The sequence below is a fragment of the Clytia hemisphaerica genome, unplaced genomic scaffold (genome assembly GCF_902728285.1).
Source record: "Clytia hemisphaerica strain Z4C2 unplaced genomic scaffold, Clytia hemisphaerica genome assembly, whole genome shotgun sequence".
In the NCBI taxonomy this organism is placed as follows: domain Eukaryota; kingdom Metazoa; phylum Cnidaria; class Hydrozoa; order Leptothecata; family Clytiidae; genus Clytia; species Clytia hemisphaerica.
The window spans coordinates 162,459-183,404 of record NW_027103936.1 but is presented as its reverse complement, the minus strand read 5'-3'; the positions used below and the strand labels follow the sequence as shown (position 1 = coordinate 183,404).

General features: G+C 34.2%; 1 protein-coding gene across 1 annotated transcript in view; it reads right to left on the bottom strand.

Moving 5' to 3' along the window:
* Positions 1–20,946, bottom strand: part of LOC136809822 (muscle-specific protein 300 kDa-like) — a 42,340-nt gene that overhangs the window by 18,124 nt on the left and 3,270 nt on the right. Inside the window, exons 4-31 of the mRNA XM_067066375.1 lie at positions 20,797–20,874; positions 20,441–20,533; positions 19,869–19,999; positions 19,577–19,651; positions 19,312–19,427; positions 18,911–19,004; positions 18,509–18,704; positions 16,945–17,199; positions 16,123–16,389; positions 15,622–15,918; positions 14,804–15,124; positions 13,829–14,389; positions 13,110–13,394; positions 12,433–12,747; positions 11,611–11,922; positions 11,044–11,221; positions 10,326–10,471; positions 8,466–8,780; positions 7,594–7,917; positions 6,264–6,596; positions 5,425–5,751; positions 4,683–4,988; positions 3,876–4,271; positions 3,239–3,346; positions 2,319–2,472; positions 1,458–1,594; positions 763–1,011; positions 191–469 (exon numbers count right to left, since the gene is read on the bottom strand). Of these exons, the coding sequence (XP_066922476.1) occupies positions 191–469; positions 763–1,011; positions 1,458–1,594; positions 2,319–2,472; positions 3,239–3,346; positions 3,876–4,271; positions 4,683–4,988; positions 5,425–5,751; positions 6,264–6,596; positions 7,594–7,917; positions 8,466–8,780; positions 10,326–10,471; positions 11,044–11,221; positions 11,611–11,922; positions 12,433–12,747; positions 13,110–13,394; positions 13,829–14,389; positions 14,804–15,124; positions 15,622–15,918; positions 16,123–16,389; positions 16,945–17,199; positions 18,509–18,704; positions 18,911–19,004; positions 19,312–19,427; positions 19,577–19,651; positions 19,869–19,999; positions 20,441–20,533; positions 20,797–20,874 (6,648 nt within the window). The remainder of the gene's footprint in view (positions 1–190; positions 470–762; positions 1,012–1,457; positions 1,595–2,318; positions 2,473–3,238; positions 3,347–3,875; positions 4,272–4,682; positions 4,989–5,424; positions 5,752–6,263; positions 6,597–7,593; positions 7,918–8,465; positions 8,781–10,325; positions 10,472–11,043; positions 11,222–11,610; positions 11,923–12,432; positions 12,748–13,109; positions 13,395–13,828; positions 14,390–14,803; positions 15,125–15,621; positions 15,919–16,122; positions 16,390–16,944; positions 17,200–18,508; positions 18,705–18,910; positions 19,005–19,311; positions 19,428–19,576; positions 19,652–19,868; positions 20,000–20,440; positions 20,534–20,796; positions 20,875–20,946) is intronic.

The window sequence follows — 20,946 nt, the reverse complement described above, 5'->3', positions numbered from 1 at the left end:
TTTTTCCAGGGGGGGAGGGGTAAAGTAAAAAGTAAAAACTGATTTTAGTTCGTCCACCCCCTGCATGGATTTTAATATTAGACTTCATTTCTAAACCAGTGACAATTAAAAGTTCTAATCCTTGCTTGTAGAGAATTATCAATTTATTCACCGATGATACACTACTTTTAGGAATTTAACTGGATTTTACCTCTTTATCAAGAGTGGAATCGATACTTGGTGATTCTTGTTGAGAGTCAGTTTGTGAATATTGAGCTGCAAAACTATCCAACAATTCTTCTGTATCATCCAAAACCTGAGAACTACACATAGGATCTTCTACAATCTCCATTACTTGGCAAATGTCTTCTTTGATTTCGGTCAGCGGTTTAACGATCAGTGATTGGTTGAGAAGACCGTACGACTTCATGAGTTCCGATGCACAGTCGTTGCACGTGGAAAGAAGAGAAAGTTTCTTTTCCAATTCACTCTGGAAGCAAAATATAATACGTTTTGTTATAAGAACATCAGAAAGTGATTGAGGCTTCGAATGCTCTTAAAACGTTTGGGTTTTAATAGATTTTAAGAAGAAATTCTTCATAAACTAGGACGAAAATCCTAGTAAAGAATCTCAACTAGGCCGATTTCCATCTACAGATGGAAAAGTTGCAACACTATGAAAACATTAAGCAAAAGGAACTTTGGTGAGTTCCGGCTTAAGGTTTAACTAACAATTATGCTCTATGTAGCCAAATGTTTTTCCTTTAAGCTAGGGTCACTTACCTTCAAATCAACACCACATTGGTCTTCTTCATTCATCACATCAATGCACCATGTGGAAATCTCATCTTTGGCTTGTTCAATCTCACTCAATCTCTCATGAACGACCTTCAAATTCTTCGAATCCTCATTCAACTCTGTAATGGTTTGGTCGACTTCTTGGCAAAGATCTTGGTAATGTTGTGTGGTCATGTCAGATGGCTTTTCGTTTAAGAGTTCAGATTGCAAGTCTTCAAGAATTGATCTTTTCTCCTGAATAATAAAAAATAATCAAAGTTAAACTAAGTGATGTCAAAAAACACTCCTACGGAGCCAGTTTTTGATTAAATTTAGAACCAGAAAGTTGGTACTAGCGAGACAATTCATCCAACCGTAACAGACTCTACACAGACCCGATATATACGGCTACATTGCCAATATACTACGAAACGATAAACGTGGGATACACTTTGATACAGAGTAGTAACAGACCGGCACAAGGCAAAACAAAAAATCGCCCGTGGTAGGGGTAGGTCAGGCTTCATTATGGTTTACGTACAACAAATAATAAATTGCATAAATTCAGTAAAGAAATTTTTTGTGAGTTAAACCAGTCTGTATTTCCCCTTTTTCATCTCATTGGTTGGAAAAGGCATCACATGACTTTCTATGTCCAAGAATTCTAAAACTAGGCGAAGATTTATGTTCAATACACCTACATTCATTTGAGAGACGTCCTCTGCGACATCTTGAATTGTCTTGCATTGTTTCAAAGCGTTCGCCAAAGAAGACATTCTCAAAACATTCTGAAATCGATTCTTTCGCTCCGTGAACGATTTCCATGAGGAAAGTAAACCTGAAAACAACCAATGATTCAAGTTTAAAATCTTAAATATCTCGGCGTAGTTTAAATGGCCGGTTTTTTGCCGTGTCTAATTCAAATATATAAAATCGGCAAAAACGAGGCAAAAGTTTGATATTAATTGAGATCGACAGTATAAACCGAAAACTTATTTGAAGTCGACTTTAAATAAGCTTTTATTTTGAACTCGACTTTAAATGAATCGAGGAAACCCCTATTTTAAACAAAAGAAACAAAGAAGTTTGGTGTCTTTTCACATGAAAACATTATTGTTTGAATTAAGATCGACAAAAAAGTAGGCCGTTTAAACCAGTGCCGATCTTTTGCCGCTCTTTTTAATAAGTTCAGCAAAATTTGCCGTGTTCAATTGTTAAGGTCGACCTCAAATCAAAATTTGATTTATACAGCCGCTCATGAAGTTATTTGATTTAGACACGGCAAAAAACCGGCCATATAAACTACGCCTGGTAAGCAAAAAATATTTTCATCTGCATACAAAAAAATATCAATTATGAAAAATACACTCTATCTATTTTATAACACGAGGCTCAACTTTGACCAAGATATGAAAGCAAATTATAAGAACTATTCCTGATTTCAGAGGAAAAATTCTGATCCTAAGCTCCTTTTAGCCAATAAGTGAATAGAGCGTGCGTATTTAAGAGCAATTTACGAAAGACCGAGCTTCAGTGAAGATATACTTAGCAAGGAAACTAACCACTATAATAATGGTCACGCTCGGTCACTTCATCTTCAAGGTTGGAGAATCTCTCTTGAATGGATGATAAAGAGAGATCGGTAGATAAGCTAGATGCTTTCTTCAAAAGGATGTCTATGTCTCTCTTGTGAAGCGACACTCGTTCTTTCAAATCCTATAACGACAAAATTAAAGGTAGTATATAAAATTATTCATAAAAAATGCGCCCAGATAAATATAATCTCCGAGCAGATTATGATACTCCGCGCATGAAACGCGTGTTCATCCAAATTTGGGATGAGTATTAAATGAGCTTTTGAGGGCGGTGATTGACTTAGCAAACGTCAAAGATCTTGATTGTTTTGGCTGAGCAACTATGTCAGATCGTCACATTCGCTTTTAAGAACAGAGTGTGGTGTGCGGAGAGAAAGGATGATCTGTATGTGAGAGATTAGTTAAATATAGCTAGGAAGTGTGACGGTTTAAAGATATATTTTCATGATATATGGCAAGAAGGCACGGCACGTCACGTCTTCATTATAAGGATAAATTGTTTCGGATCAACATTTTTTGAAAATTGAGGCATGATTGAGGGTTTCAAAAGTGAAAAGCTTCTTGAAATTCTTCACGCCTAAAAAAGGAGGAGAATTTTAACCTCTGATAAATGAAGAATACGTGCCAGCGTTCGGAGATGACATAGGGTAATTCGGCACGGCACGTCACGTCAAGGCACGTCTCTTATGCTGACAAGACAGAATTAACAAAATAATTCTCTGTCTAATTCTCGCGTCGCAGGAGAGGGAGAACATTATATTGAATATATTCAATTTGAGATTCACTTAGAGAATTAAATGAAAAACACCCGACAAAATTGAAATATAATAGCTTTGAAGCATAATTTCCTATTCGCGTCTAAAAGACGTCAATAAAAGCCCCTATACCTTATACTTGTCAAGATTTTTGACGATGGAATCAAAATTCTTGTTGGTAGCATCAAGAGCTTCTTCATCTTTCACATCTCCTTCTTTCTTCTCAATCCAACGCACAACCTGAAAGAATGATTATAATTTGAATGAAACTTACTTCGTCAGTACTTTCGCTGTAAATCAGAACCATATCTTTGGTGTAGATGTACTTTAAAGCATTTTTGATTTCAACTATATACAGCAGTACTTTTATCGAAAGTTACAGCTTCTAGAAAGTCAAGTTACAGCTTCTAGAAAGTGGCCCAATGAAGTGAAAGAATAGCAAAAAGACAGTTTTCGACTCCAATGAGCTACCTTTTAGAGGCTGTAACTTTTAATGCAATCACTATAATTGTATATGGCTGAAATCGGGAAGTTTGAAACTACCATATATGAAAAAACGGTATAGTGTCCTGAATCATCTTTTCAACAGTACGTATTTGCTAGCATGAAGCATTTGTTGAAAAATGGCAAGCAAAACAAGAATAAGTGTACACTTTAAACGAATCGACTTTAACTAGTGAGTGCACCTCACAAAAAAACAATACTTTTATTTTTGTATCTTCGGGGGATTCAGAATGAGTTATAGATGTGATTTTTGAAAAAACCTTACCTTCTTTTTGAGGCGTGTGAAATCATACCATTTGTTGGTGGTCTGATGATTCTCTAAACACATTCTCTCGATACCTTGAACTGTTTCATTCCATTCCATGTTCAAACGCATCAGATTATCCTCGAACGTTGGTTGCTGAGTCAGTGAAGATTCTTCGAAATCACTATCTGGTAACATATAAGGCTCTTTCCCTGGCATTAACTGTGGAGTTTCATTATCTAGTTTAATGCTTTTTGATTGATTTTCTGATTCAGAGATGGTGTTTTGACACTCAGTATTTTCACAGAAGACGCTTTCCTCATTTTTCGATTGGTCTTCAGGGAGGACTTCGAATGGGTTGCCGAATTCGTAAGATTGTAAAGACTCGATTCTAGATTGAAGATCGTTGACCACCGCCTAAAAAGATGGAAATATTTGGTTTGTAATGACTTCAAAAATAAAATAATACGGACGAAACTTGCTGTGTGACGTGTGAGGTTTTGAGCCCGTCATATTATGGAAAGTCAGAGCTAAACTCTTCTCACGGATCCTTCCTGGATCCTTCGATAATTTATTGATTCTTTGCTCCAAATTAACCAACTCCTTAGTAAAACGGGATTGAAGGTTCGATGACCAGCTTATTTATAAATTCTTTAAGTCGTATAATAAATCTTGCAGCTTCTTAGGTTTACTAGAAAAAATTTCTTGTAAGCAACTGCGCCAAAGGCTCTAATTAGCATATTTCCATGATGCTGAAGCGATTTAGAGGAAATAGAACCGGCTGAGATCTGTAGTTTTGCCAGAAAACCAATAAGACAAATTCCATACCTTAGCTTTCTGGTTTTCTTCATGAATCTTCGCTTTCAATTCATCAGGGATGTCTGATTTTAGTTTCTCTTCAATGTTCACCAAATAGTTCATAATGTTCTCCGAAGCCTCCGTGAAGTGAAGAGATAATGACAATACTTGGTATTGTTGAGAAATATAGGTGCTTAATTGGTGCCATTTCTTGGTAATAGTATTGATCTTAATCGCTAATTCGTCGTCAGTGTGTGTAGAGCCTTTACGTTTTGAACTAGACGTCATGATATCTTGAAAATCTTGTTGATGGCACTCCAAATCACGCTGAAGGTCCTGGTGAGAATTAAGAAATCAAAAACGTAAATCAGCCATAGATTTGTGTAAAGCCATAAGGGTTTGGCGTCCCTAAAGCTTTTTTTTAAAGGATTTTCTACCTAAGCACGGCACACTTTTCAGCCAAAGTACTCTAGTCCATCGGGCTTTACAGAAATCTGTGAAATTAAGCCTCCATTGAAAATCATGGTTATCTTATCGACTCCGACCCTTAATCCGCAAGTATCCAATTTTGAGTTTACGCCAACAAGGGTTGTAAATAACGCCACAAACTAGAAATACATCACTGCAGACTTTTAAATAGAATTGGCGTTAAATGTTAAGTTTTAATTTGTTGAATGTACAAAATGTCATACAAAATCAAAATGCTTTTCGTGAAATTTCGGCTGTCTATCCTTAGCGATAAAAAAATCCATTTCGATATATGTGGTTATACCTCCAAAAAAAGCCTCCTTCGCTCCATTTCTATCGCATCTTTAGGCTGTGTTTCCACTAACACATTATCTTTACTCTCCAGATACTCCAACATGTCGTCAACTTTATGTATGAAAATCTTCCAATTGCTAATATCATCGTGTAGAGAGGCCAATCTTTCGGCCCCATGCTTCTCTAAGAAGTTAATTGAGTTTTTGATGGATTTCAACTCTTTGGAGAATGTTGGCTGCATCTTGTAGACACCTCTTGATTCGATTTCGAATTTCAATGCGGTTATGCTCAACTGTTGTAATATGTCCTTCTTTTCGGGTAGTTCTGACATGATAGTCTGGAAATAGAAATTAAAATGGAGTCGTTTAAAATCCGTATAGTAAGAGGGTTACCAGCCTTAAATGAAACTGGAATTCCAGGACTTTGCCTAATTTTCCAGGGTATTTTTTGTGATTTTCCTGGACTTTTTCAGGACTTTTTAAGTCCTTTTTCCAGGATTTTCCAGGATAATTTGAGAAATTTTGGAAAAATTCATGTATTTGATTGAACGCATGAAAGTTAAGAGAGTAGCCGACACACTTTTGAATCCTTCTTTATTGAATGTCACCGTAAACAAAATTAACAGAAGACCCTAAAATAACAAAACTGAGAAGATTTTCCAAAATAAGTATTAATCTAAGAATCAAGTTAATTTGAAAGTTTTCAATTTTCAGGATTTTCCCTAGGATATTTTAAGATTTTCAGTGAATATGCAGGACTTTCCAGGATTTTCAAGGACAAATCTCATTTTTTACTGATTCTTATCAATGTTGGTTGATATTTTGATTCATTTTTTTAAGAATCGTATACCTGTAATTTAGTCTCGTAGTCCAATAGCCCATCCATCATTTTATCCAAATAGAATTTCTCGAATTCATCATTTAAACCATCACAATGACAAGTCCATTCATCCAAATCTTTCACTAAGTCTTCAATTGCCAATAAATCTTTGAGTAGTCGTGAATATTTGTCTTCTAAATGATGCAACTCCAATTCATTGCTTTTCCACGAATGGTCTAAATCTTTGATCTCCCTACAGATGGTTTGGCGATTAACGAAATTGAATTTTAAAGGCATCTGTGAGCCTTTCCATATCAATTCTTCTAAAGTTGAACGTTTGTCTTTCATTTCTTTGCTCAGGTCCTAAAAATATTTATGCAAGAAAATAATAATGTGGATAACAAGAAGCTTCACTTCATAAGCCTTTAATCCCATTATCCTTACAGTTGACTCCCTCTAATTCGATCTTCAAGGGACAAAAAATATTATTCGAATTAGAAGATTCGAATTACAGAGAGTAATTTTATACCACTCCCCAGCTGAGCCAATGTCTTAGCTCAAATTACAGAAAGATTCGAATAATAGAGATTCGAATTAGAGAGATTGGAGAGACTGTATTTAATTCTCAATGAACTTAAAAAAAAGACGATAGCCACTTAGCCTATACTAGACATCATTGTCACGGCTTTCTTTCCAAAGGAAAGTCTTTTTTAGGGACTGAAACTTTTGCGGAAAATAACTTTCGCGATTTTCGTGAATTTTGGTCTAATTCGCAAAAGCTCATTTCGCTAAATCGTGAAAACAAAATTTTTCCGTAACATTACACAAATTCGTGAAATATGTTTTTTCCCGCGAAATGTTTTGAAAAGCTTTATTTGTCGAACTTAATTTTCGTGAAATGTAAAAAAAATCATGTATTTGGTCATTCGTGAATTTTTTTCCCCCATAAGTAAACTCTAAGTTTAGAACCAAAGATCTTTTTACGCCACTTTATAAACTTTCGAAGCAACATCTTGCAGTAGTCTTGCGAGAAAATTGAATTTGTTCCAAAACACATTAAAGGCTTCTTATTTCCGGTTTTTCTTTTGAGATATACTTGCGCTAGTAGGTACTTTATTCGGGAAAAAGTCGGGGTAAAAACCATCCGAAAAAATTTTTGCGGGAAAAAGTCCGGTAAAATAATGGTCACTGGAAAAATCGTTTAAAAGTTGCGCCAGCACCCTTCAAATAGATTCGCCATCTAATACTGTACGTCGAACTTAAACTTGAAAGAAAGTAATAAAATTACTTTGCGATATACATGATAAGATAAAGTACGATAATAGAGTATACATTTAAGAAAACCAAATGCACAGCATACCTTTATAAAACGAATCTTGTCATCCAATTCTTTCTCATTTGAAGCAACCTCAATATCTGACATCCTCTTCGCAATTTCTTCAAGGTAAGTCTTCATTCCTTTGACTCTTTCTTCGTAACTATACCACAGCGTTAGGACACTTTGAGCTGATTTTTCTCTTAACTTTAACTCGTTATATATGTGGTCCCACTGTTCGTTCAGTTTGCAGACTTGTTTTTTGATTTCCACTGCGTCTTTCTCCTGCTTGTTTTCTAAGAGCTCGGAACAATATTTGTTGAGATCTTCAAGTAATCCGTGTTTTGTTACGACCTCGTTTGTCATTTTCTAGGAAAGAAAAAAAGAGAACCTTACGGCCATGCAAGTCTCGAATGAATATTGACCTGATCTATCATAGTATCACAAAAAAGGAGTACAGAGTTTTTCCGGAGAATGGAGGAGTTTCTTAACCCCCCCTCTTTGTTGTGCTTTTTTTACACAAAGGATATAAATTTAGGTCAGGGGTACATCTTTAAAGGGAGAGTAACCTCCTTCCGAACTATGTCTATAACAATGAGATTTATTGAGTATCACTGAGTTGGAGGTCTGGGGCGAACAAAATGAATGGAGGTCTGGGGTCAACAGCGAACAAAACGAATGGTGAGAAGGTGGAATCGGCATAATGGCAAACCCAAAGTTCGATGAGTGAACAATTGCTTCTTAATAACGACAACCTATCAAGTACAATCGACTTCACTATATGCAATAATTCAAGTATCATGGGGTCTGGGCCTAGACGCAGCTTTATCCATACCGACAATTAATTTCATGTTTTAGTATGTTACTTTGCTTGTTTGAAAATTGCCTTAAAATGTAGATTGATGTCAATTCAATACCTTTAAATCATCAGGCGTCGAAAGCTTTATATCCTTTTGAAAATAATTTTCAGAATTGCGTTGAAAGCCAGCCAACCATTCAGTAAAAGCATCTCTAGAATCACTAAATCGTTTCCATTTGGTTAAACTATTGTTTAACTCTTCAAGTTGAAGATTGACATCATCTTTCAAAGACTTCTTGAGACTGTCAATATTGGTTAGTTTGACAGAAACGTTCAAAGATCCAGACTTGCTTAATTTTTCTTGAAGATCTTCTCCCAAGAGAGTCATGTCATCAATGCGGTGTGATTCGTCATCTAAATGCTTGATCAAATCCTGAAAATATACAAATTTTGATATAACATACTCTCACGTATTCGAGGCATCTTTTATAATTCGAATATTTTAGCGATTCGAACATTAAATCAGTCCCTCAAACGCTCGCCTAAAGATTGATAAAGCCAGGCTGACAGTATAAAAAGCCATGAAAATGCTGCGCTTGCAAAAACATCGCAAAATGAAGCAAAATTCCATAGCGTAGAAACGAAATGGTGAACTAAAGCCAAGATACTCATTTTTAAGGGCGTTAAAGAATCGGCTAGTGCGACTGTAGAAGATTATAAAGAAACTATATTTTCAGTGGCAGTTTCTCCATCCCAACCAAAACTAAAGAAAATCGGAGATTTTTCTTCCATATTGGCATTACTTAGTTTTGAGGAGGCTCGGAAAACACGAGTTAAAAAACACGAGTTAAAAAACACGAGTTACAAAAAACACGAGTTACGTTAAATGTGACGTCATCAATGGGAAATTATGACGTCACAAGTAGATAATTTAACTCATCAATTTATGGTGCACCTTAATCTTACGAGTTAATTAACTCGTCAATTTATGGTGCACCATAAACTGACGAGTTAATTAACTCGTCAATTTATGGTGCACCTTAAACTGACGAGTTAATTAACTCGTCAATTTATGGTGCACCTTAATCTTACGAGTTAATTAACTCGTCAATTTATGGTGCACCTTAAATTGACGAGTTAAATTTTCATGAAACCAAGTTGGTCAAAAATTCTAAAATTCAGATTAAAATAGGCATACATTCAATATATTATTGAATTGAAAATTATTAGTAGGCAAAATAGGTTCATTACGAGTACAATTTAAAAATAATTGTACGAAAAAGTTTTAAATGTTTTGCTAAAAAAGAATATTTTTAAATGACGACATAAAAAGGAAAACGGTTATTAAATGAATTATTAAATGAATGATTGCTCCTTTACGTAGAGCACTGTCTTTGGTGAAACAAACCCACCTTTATCGCTACTATTAAATGAATTAAAAGATTTATTAAAAGTGACAATGAATAGAATTATTTTCAGGAATCGTAACCTCTTTGTTAAAGTTCTATTTTTTGCATTTCCCTTAGCATTTGAGCCAGCCTAAATACTTTTTGTCAACTTCTGTCTCAGTTAAAGACTATAGAATTTTATGAGAGAAAATTACAAAAAATTAAAAAAAATTACATGAAAATTTAACTCGTCAATTTAAGGTGCACCATAAATTGACGAGTTAATTAACTCGTAAGATTAAGGTGCACCATAAATTGAGGAGTTAATTAACTCGTAAGATTAAGGTGCACCATAAATTGACGAGTTAATTAACTCGTCAGTTTAAGGTGCACCATAAATTGACGAGTTAAATTATCTACTTGTGACGTCATAATTTCCCATTGATGACGTCACATTTAACGTAACTCGTGTTTTTTGTAACTCGTGTTTTTTCTAACTCGTGTTTTTTAACTCGTGTTTTCCGAGCCTCAGTTTTGAGGGCGTTTTAAGAAAGAGTTTGACCGTAGACGTAAAAAATCGGTATTTTCACCTTATTTTTCTTGATTTCTTCTTCAATAGAATCAGCATTGAAATATAATTTATTTTTCGATTTTGAGAATTCCATTTCACCGTCAGCTAAATCGTTCATGATCTGTTCCAATTCGAATGAAAAACACAGCCATTGTTCTTTGCAACCTACAAATGGAAGATGCAATCAAATTTAGAGTCTCCACTCACAAAGATTCAAATCCTTAATTCGTATTAAACTTTTTAAAATCAAATTTTGGTATTCCATGACGGAAAGGAACAGTGACTAAAAATTAGCTTCTTTGCAAAGAAACACAAGCTAGCGTTAGTGTTGAAGAGAAACGTCCGAGTCTCTTAAATTATTCTTGATATTGTTTTTTTCGTTCTTAGAAAATACTTCTTTAGGGATCCCCCTTGGTTGTGATACATACAGCCGAAAGCTAGAGAGGAAACTTCAACTTTCCCAGGGAAACAGAAATGATGCCTTAAGATCTGCGCCGCGTTTCACATTACGGATTGAATCTAGCACTTTCTTTATTTCGTGTTTCACACGGTTCGAATTCTGGCGGTAAATAATACTTTCAATCTAACATTTTCTTGAAAACCACGAGGACCGCGCAATTATAAAAAGAGACAGGTGGATTCAAATACTGCATGGAGATTCGCATTTAGTCTTCGGTTATTGAGTGCACCTTAAACCAATAGCAGTCAAGCTTTAGTAGTGAAAGAAGAATACAGACCTTCCATCTCAGTCAGTCGTTCTTCAAGGCAAGCAAGTAATTTCGCCCATAACTCTTTCAATTTGGTGAAAGATTCTTTGTAGACATGTGAAACGATTTGCTCATGTGTTTTGAGTTCAGCTTCTGCCAGGACATCTTCAATGTTCGATTTTTGTTTCTCCACTTGATTGGATAACAACTAAAAACAAAGTTCATGTATGATCTGAAAAATTCGCCTGTACGTAAAAACCATTATAGCATAATTTTCTAAAATATGAAGTCGAAATAGATATGTGACTTTAAGGAGTTTAATCTTAACAAAATACTTGCTCGCTCGATTCATATTAATTAGAGCCCAAATATCATATTCTTTTACACATTAGATATAGGCTAACTGCTCACAGATTTCTCGTAGAAGTGTCTCCAATTTTGAAGTCAACGAGTCGAATTTCAAAACATTCGAATCGCGTTGTTAACGACCAGAATTGAAAACAAGACGGCGGACTAGTCAGCTTTAAACCTGGACACGCTTCCATTATAGGGGTAGCCCGAGAGATAAGAGGTTTAGAGACAAAAACTCGAGATTACCTGTAACCTTTCCATCTCCTTCTCCACATCTTCACGCATGTCGATCTCAATATTGCGCTCGACAAGAACGAACATTTCTTGTACCCATGCTAACGCTTCTAATAACTTCGGCAAGTCCTGGAAAGATTGTTTCAGTTCAGGGAGATGTGTGGCTAGTTGTTGAATATCTTGTTTTAGGGTGGTGAAACGTTGTTGAGAATTTTGAATGTCGTGACAGATCTCGTCCACCTTCCACTTTTGAGAAAGGGTGGTGTATGAGTTTTGGAGGTGCTCCAAAAGTTCGTCTTGCAAGGGGATGTCAGTTTCCAAATCCTATGAAGACAAAAATGAAATCACATATATTACAGTCCGAAAAATATAATTGGAAGAAGGACATTCAGAGTAGTCCCTCCCCTGCACTTCATTTTTACAACGAGTCAATTCGAATTCACTGATTTTTCCGACAGATTTTTGAAAATCCCAAAACATTGGATAATCCTCGCCATTAGTTTAGATTTTTCTGAAGATTTTTCTGAAGATTTTGCATCAATTGACAAAACTAAAGTGTGTAAAGCACCCTCGGTGAGAGGGAGGCAGCCATGGAAGGCTTCCCGTTCATCGAACACAAAAAAACACGGACTTTGATTTAATGAATGCAGTCGACTCTCGCTAATTCGAGCTTCTGTTATCCAAATCTTTTTATAATTTGAATTAATTGTTTTTCCCTTGAAAGGGAAAATCTCGTAAAATATGCTTTCTAGAATTCTAATATCTTTATAATTCGAGCAAATTAGATTACCCTTTGGAGTTCGAATTAGAGAGAGTGAACTGTATCAAACAAACCTGTAAGCACGTAAGAGCTTCTTCAAACAGTTCGTTATTCTCAGCTCGTTCAACTGACGTGACCACATCCTCGATCGTTTCTAGCCATTCAGCAAACGCCTCTAGACCCTCGTACGTTTCATTCTCTACTGCAAGTGACGGCCGTATTTGATCTTGATAAAACGTAATTTCGCATTCAACTCGTTCAAATTTCTCAACAGATTTCTTGAGTTCATTGTGACTTGGATATTCGAAGTGTTCTAATAGGTCGAACGCATTTTGTAGTTCACCAATTATCCGTGAAACTCTCTTGTAGTGGGTTGAAACTTGAAGATTCTAGAACAGAAAAAATATTCTTTTTATTTTACAATTTAAAGTTAAGGGTCCAAACCCACTTTATCCTTAACCTATTTATACTAGGCTTTGATAAGTGCTTAAGAGCTAGGGGGGGGGGGGCTATTCCTGTACCACTCCCCTTAAATTTTTATCTAGCTGGTCTTTGTGAGTGAATTATGGCACATGGTAATAAAAATAGACTCCAAAAGAATTTCTCACCAAAATTAATAAACAACGTCACTCGCAAATTAGAATGTTTTCGGGATTTCACTCCCGCTAAATTAGTACCTCAATATCACTAAATCCGACCCTAGATATCTAAATTCGAGTGATTACGGTTGAAAATAAAAAAACTGCCTTACATGTATTTGAACCATTGATTGATGCGGACTTGTTGATTTCTGATAGAACGTTTCACCGACAAGAGCAAGCTCATCTTGTGCTTTTGAAATACCATTATTGACCACGCCCAATTCCCCTTCGAAACGTTTACATAATCGATCGCAAAAACCTTTCTCTAGGGTGTCAATTTTCGATATTTCGACGGAGATCAAATTGATAGGAATATTAGTTTCTTTGAGTTTTGATAATTCGTCTTTAAGTGATTTGTGCATCATGGGTATCTCTTCTAAGTGGCTATCCGTTATCTAAGAAAAATATAACAGATTACTTTCGGGTACCAAATAAATGGGGGGAATAAGCGGGGTGGGTGGAAAAATTCTCAAAACTTAATAAGCGGGGGGGGGGGGATAAAAATGGAATAAGAACGTTCTGGTTGGAAGTTGTTTGAAAAAGAGGTTAATAAGAGAGGGAACTTACAAAAATTATTTTCGCAAAAATTAATAAGTGGGGGGGGGGTTGGAATAAAAACGTCCTGGGTAGAAAATTTTCAAAAATTAATCAACCAAGATTATAAGATATCCACCAACAGTAGGTATTGCGGCTAAAAGGAGAATTTCAAATGCAAAAGCCAAACATTCTTAGTAATTCTAGTAATTTAGTGACAATATATTGGGGAGTGCCGACAATGTATTGTTAAATATTCACAATCTGCAGTCACTGCGAAATTAAAAACACTTACCAGATTTGACGCACAGTCGATAACCTCTGTATATATTTGCATTGATGTACACAAGTCTTTCAATAAGTCTTCATCGTGACCAGTGAACTTTAGAAGCCGTTCCCTTAATTTAGAATTCTGTTCCTGACATTTATCATCAAGTTCTTCCAGCTCAATAATTTCCATATTTTGAGATTGTTGTAATTTCTTAACTTTCTCATTTATCGTTTTTATCAATTCACCATTTTTTGACACCTCCTTTGCCTTCGCCATGAGAGCAGAATATTTTTGTACAAGTTCTGATAAAGAGCCATCGAATTCATCAAACTCTAGCGTTAATGACGAAACACTATCTAGCCAATCACGAGCCCTTGTAAGTCCCATGTTCAAGTCTTTCCAACGAGGTAACATGTTTTTCAGTCGTACGATTTCTTCATTAATTGACTCAAGTTTCTGATGAACGTGGTTGTTTATTTCAACAAGTCTTTCAACAAAATCTTGCTGATCTTCATTGCTATTACTGGACAAAGCCAAAAGGACTTTCGTGTAGCTTGCAGTATTGCCAAGATATAGTTTCGTTTCCTAAGTGGTAGAATTTGTTATTGTAAATAGAAAAGATGATGTCTAAAAAAGGTGAATGAAGAAAGAAAGAGATTTAAAAGCCGTCTAATTTAAAATACAGTAATCTGTAGGCGGGTTTCAAAATCTGGATCATTTTACTATAATATCAAATGCAAAACATACATACACGTATTCTATAAGAAGAACAGCTCTGATCCCTCATGATTTTTGAATGATAAGTAGAAAGATTTTTTCATGTTGTCCAAATATATCTTTTAGATTTTTATCCTCAAAAATATCTTTCCAATGGTGTATAATTTTTTTATATAAATGGGTGCTAAGAAAATCTTAAAAAATGTGTTCATATTTTGATAGTGAGACAGGACTTCAAGAGGGATTTCGGCTTAAAAGATAAAAAATAAAACCATTTTATACCTGAAGATCGAGCAAATGTCTTTCAGCCAATGAAAATGCAGAAGTATCAATGGGTTTGCTCAAAATCTTGTCTGCCTCTTGTAAGCATTGATGACAAGAACTTAAAGTGTTATTTGCAAGCTCGGTTGTTATAACTGTTTCACTCAACGATGAAACTTCTTTGTGGTAATTTTCAACAAAATCAAGTCTTGATTGTAGCAGGGTGATGTCAACTTGAAATTTGTGACAGAACTCTGGTATAAATTCTTTACTATGTTCTTTTAGAAATTGTTGCATATTGTCAATTCCTATCTTGCATGAGGAAATATCATTCGCAATGTTCTGAAAAAACAATAACAAGGAAATTCTAAGGGGTTGTGCATTGGCAGATAGCTTTCTTAGATTCAAAAATATTAAGCTCAGGTTCTAGCAGCGTGTAATTACCACGTTATACATGAATTTTTTATATTAAAAAAACAAAAGTTCCAGAAATTTATAATTTAAAAAGATTGATACTAGCACCGACCTTTAGAAACCCTGGACTAAAATTTATCCGTAACCTTTGATCGCAGTTTTTTTTAAGTGGTACCGACAAAAAACCATTGCAGTGATTAACTTCAAACTGCGTTTCATCATCACAAGTATTTCAGTAAAAGTAGATCTGGCGCTCTGTATTTACACCGTATTGAGTAGTGCTACTACTAGTAACGTACCACTGTCATAAAAATCCAATAAGAGATTTTGGAAAATCCAATAAGAGATTTTGGTTGTCCGGGATTGAGAAACTACTTCCAAGGTTTATATAAAGCTGAGGGGGAGCAGATACCAGAAATACATACCTCTGGTATCAAATCAATACCAATCAGATCATCTAGATTTTCAAAGGTTGACTTCCAATCTCTAAAAGTACCACTACATCGATTCGATTCATCTAAAGTTTTCTTCATCTCTTTCATGCATTCTGATGCTTTAGATAAATGGTCAGCATAAAACAACTCGAATTTTTCAATTGATCCACTAATGATTTGACAGAATTCATCACCACTATTTTCTTGAATGAACTTTTCTCCAGTCTTGGTAACACGTTTTAATCGTCTTTGGAAACGCTCTGAAAAATTTCTCTTGAAAAACCATTTCTGAAAAAGGAAATAAAAAACTTGATTGATCTTTTAGAAAAAATCATCATCCCTTCAATAGTCAAAAAAGAATGTATCCTTCCTGATACTCAAATAATGGAGATTCTGAAAAAAATCAAATAATATATGTCAAATTATACTTAAAAGACAAATGAAAGGCTAGCCAATATTTAAGTTTATCACGTATTTTTAGAACCTACATACCTCCAATTTTTGTATTTTTGTTCTTAAATCCTTTCCACAATTGAAAGGTGGCGACTGTTTTTGCAAAACTTTTCTTGATCTCTCACAAAAAAGTTCAATTCTGTGCTCATAGTGAGAAAACAGTATTTTGTGAGACGTCTTTGTGACAGTAAGATCTAAATCATCCAAGGTAGTACTCAAACTTTTAATTTTGCCTTTTACAATGTCATCTTGTTCATCCAACTGCTTCAAAGAATTCTTTAATGACGTAATGATGCCTGATTGAACCTAAAATTAAAACTTATTTCATTAAAAATCATTATCATGTTAGGCTTTTATATTTCACAACAATTAAACTTTTTGAGTGAGCTCACTGGCATAAGTGAATAAAAGGCTTTTAGAGGGGGACGAAATTTCGTGGATTACAATTTGGCAGATTATGCTTTTCTGATTTTGAGTCTTTCTACTGTCAAATTGAGCATGTTGGTTGTTAAATTATGCTTGTCAACACAGTGACAATATGAAGAAATATTTTTAAATGATTTTTGGATACATTTTGGAAATCAGTATTTTGTGGAAAAGATAAGTTAGTAAATCTTATTAATCCCTGCTAAATTTTATTGCATGGAAGTAGCCAGTACATAAAGATGACATTCCATACTCTAAATTCTTAAATTTTCTCTGACATCGCTTTGAAATAAAAGCACCTGCTTTCATTGATAAATTTACCTTCCATCAAATAAAAAGACCAAGAGTAAGCCTTGTAGTTAGAATATAGATTTAGCTTACATCAAATAAAAAGACCAAGACTAAGCTATATATTATAGAGTTGAATTATAATACCTGTAAATCTTTTAGCTGGTCAATGTGATTATTTTCCAGATCGGTTGTTTTCAAAATAATTCCTATGTCATCAAGTCTTTCGTGAACTTCAACAAGTAGCGGATTCAAAGAATTTTGAAAAGTTGAAGGAAGCGGGGAATCGTTCAGTAAATGGGTTCCATAGGCAACTTTCTCTTTTAAATACTTCAGTTTTGAGCTCAAGACTGGACATTTGATGGTGGTGCTTGAGGTTATATGATAACAAAGTGAGTGTTTCTATAAAACAAGTATATAAGGAAAAGTTAACAATTATAGACAAACTACGATTTGCCCCATAAGAGATACCAGAGAAAATGGAATTTGGTTTCAAGCTATTGACCGAACTATGTTTTTAAAAAAAAATAAGTAGTTACAAAGTTTGAATAAAAACTGAAAAAGTGTGATAGAAAATCAAAATAAATGTTACATGCTAAAGGCTTGGGACACAGGAAGCTTTTTTCACGTTGGTGCAATATGCAACACCAACACAAGAAAAAAGTGCATGTCTCAAAGCCATTTAAGCCATGCTTAAATTTTACTTCTTTTATTTTCTTAAACTTGGGAGCTGTTTATATGGAGGCCGGCTAGCCCGGCTAGGTGGAGTGGGATGGATTTTCGAAGGTTACGTCACACTTTTTGACAAATCAAATTGCTAAAAATATCGAAAATCTATCCAACCTCACGGCCTGCCTCTATATGAACAACCTCTTACTGAACCCATGGAGGTAATAAAGATAGATGGAGAGTCAATGCCTTTTGTTCTATTCTGATTTATCATCGGAAGCAAACAGCTGTTTGGTTGCTTTGGGAATAAGATGATTAATTTTGGGTATACTCGTGGGAATATTTAAGATGAATGAAAAGACATTACATTTTTAACAAGTATATTGAAATATAATAGCCTTGTCAAGAAAAATTGAAAGAAACTTAACATAATAAGCACAATACTCCAAACTTCTACTGCCCATAAAGCCATTGATAGATTTAAAAAAGAATTACGTGTTACGGTTAGGAACCTTGTATCGATCATTTTGTCAGAGTATCAAAACCGCTGCCCACTTAGACGTGAAGATTTTAAGATAATAAACTTTCAATGATAATGTGATGCAACTCTCAATGTTAACAAAATGCCAGCCCAAAAATGTGTCCTTATGAAATCAATATACTCTTTTAGTCTTACATCAGTTGAAACTATTTCGAATCGCATTTTAACAAGGATTTTCGGCAAAATTAAGTTTTCCAAAATCAACCAAACAGTCTCTTTCTGTTCTTATAAAGTTATAAATTGATGTTTTTTGCCTCCAATGATGGTACATCAAAGAAAAGCTGCTTTGAATAAATTTATAAAAGATTTCAACGACCATTTAGATCATTACCGAGACGTTTTCTCTCCATCTATATCTTTATTACCTTCATACTGAACCCTACCATTTAAAAAACTGCACGAAATAGAACAACTTAGTAAGGATTAAATCTAGTGCTTGTCCAATCAGACAATCAGATAAATTTCAATATAATGAGTAGTAATCACTAGAATATAGCTTACAAGTATTGTAGAAAAAGAGACTTTTCCTTTCTCGTCCAAAGTGTTTAGTTCATTTAAAACTTCATCTATTTTGCTGTTAGTCAAATTCAATTTTTCTTCAATTAAATCATTTGAGAGGTTGATTTGAGTCTCCTTAGCTTTAATTTCAGTTTCATCTGCAATCGATTCGTCAGTGCTTTCTTCATCTGAAGAGAAACTGAAAATCAAAAAAGTATGAATTATGACCAAGTTCAAAAGTTGGTTGCATATTGCTGTGGTTGGTCTTCGTTACATATAAAAAGGGTTAAAACTAATAATGGAATGTGGTAGAGCAAAATTTTAATTCAAGAAATTGAGACAAATCAAGATTTCCAAAATTATGGAATGGATAAAAAGGACTCAAGCTTTAAAATCCAATAGTACCTTGATCTAGAATTTTTAGAATTTTGTAGAGTTTGTAGCAGCATAGAAGTAAATGTCATAACTGAACGTTCATCAGGTTTTTCTGAAGTAAAATCTGAAAAAAGACAAAAAAGGATTAAAATATATTAAGTTTTATAATAAAATAGATGCATTGAATTCAAATTAATTTATTATTCTACAGGCCTGACCAACCCTGTTCTTACCAAAATTGAAAAAATAATACAATTGAGAAAAATGCAAATTCATCTCTATTGAATTCAAAAAAGCATGATGGAAATGGCACTAAAGTTGCTCGAAGAAAAGTTTCCTTTTTAAATTTTGACCTTCTTACCCTGGATTTTTGGAAATTTATGGTGACTAGGTAAATAGGGGATTCTACAAAGCAAAAAAATCTTACGTACCTTTGATAACCAAGGAGGTAGGAACTTCCAGAATATTTTCAGCGATTTGAAGAATATCTTTTATCTTTTCTTCTTGTGACATATTCTGAAGCTCTTCGACACAAACTAAATCAGGTCTAGAAAAAGTTGAGTTAGGAAACTTTTGTCAAATTTATAATGTCTGATATAAAGACATGTACAGTTATAAAAACAATGGGAAGAGTTATTTCTATCTCAATAAATTTTATTGTTAGAGTGATATTCCCAAAAGACAACAACTATATACCTGTAAAAAGCTATCAACTTTCCAAAGATATCCCCAAAACTTGAATTGGAACCAAAATCTTTCAGTTCTTCTTGTCTAAATATTAATTTAAATATCATTGATAAAATTACTTCAATAAATAAACCTTTTTCCTTACAAAACAAGTAAACTATAAAGTCTTTTGGCTGCTTTCATTTAGTTAATAATTGACTATAAACTCTAATATAAACTCAAACTAATTTGGCAATGTCATATGTTTCCATATATTTAGTGGGTAGCAAAACAATAACAAGAATATCTAAAAAACACTTACAAACCATAGGATTTAAGAATAGATGTGCATTGCTGTAAAAGGTTTTGTTTTAAACTTATTTTTTTCTTATTTGACATGTCTGCAATAGCCTTGTCTCCTTTATCCCCTTCAACTGCAGCAAATATTCCAGCCTAGAATAAATTCAGATGCTCTTGGTGTTGCAATATAGAATAAACCAAGAGTATAGTACAAGTCTTTGTATTATAGCCTTTGTTTGGATCCAAATCATAAATTCAAAAAGCCTAATTCATTTATATCTTTTAAAAGCTTTGTATTTAATTTTTCATAGCCTTACGTGTGCAGACTTTGAGGCCAATATGGAGATACATAGCGAAGGTTTAAAATTGGATGATCTGATTCAAATAGTGATTAACATACCCTATGAACTCGAAACTATTCATGAAGTGGAAATCAGCCACGTTATACGATAAATTTTGAAAGTTATTATAGGTTCACATCAATATAAAGAGGACCCAGGAGTGTGAGAATCAATACTAAAGATAATAACACTAAATACCCCCTTTATCACAGTATCAACTTGTTTTGTAATCATAAAATGTCTAAACTCTTACCTGAAAAACATTGATTATGGCCCAAAGTAATGCTAACGTGATCGTTTTATTTCCATCTACAATTGCATCAGCATGAATATTGACCAATTTAACCTGGAAGGTTTTACAGATGGAAAGCGGAATCACTTTTATTTGAAATTTTATAGATTATATTATAAAGAAAACCGTTTTAACTTGCTATTATATCATTGTGTCATTGCACAGAATACTTTTAGCTTCAACTTCATAGGACTCAAAATTGCTAATAAATATCAAAAAGTAAGTTAGAAAAGTAAACCAAGAATTTGTTTCAAACTTTACCTTTTTATTAAAAATGAGATAATGAAATCATTAACATTGTAATGTGAAAGTCTCACCTTTTTCAGTCTCAAATACTTTAAAACAGTGTTCACATTATTGACATGATGGATCCTGTTGTTCCCCTTCTCTATAAACTATAGACAAAAAATAATATGAAAAAAAAAAACATTATCAATTAACAAGAGCATGTAACAACTTGATCATAC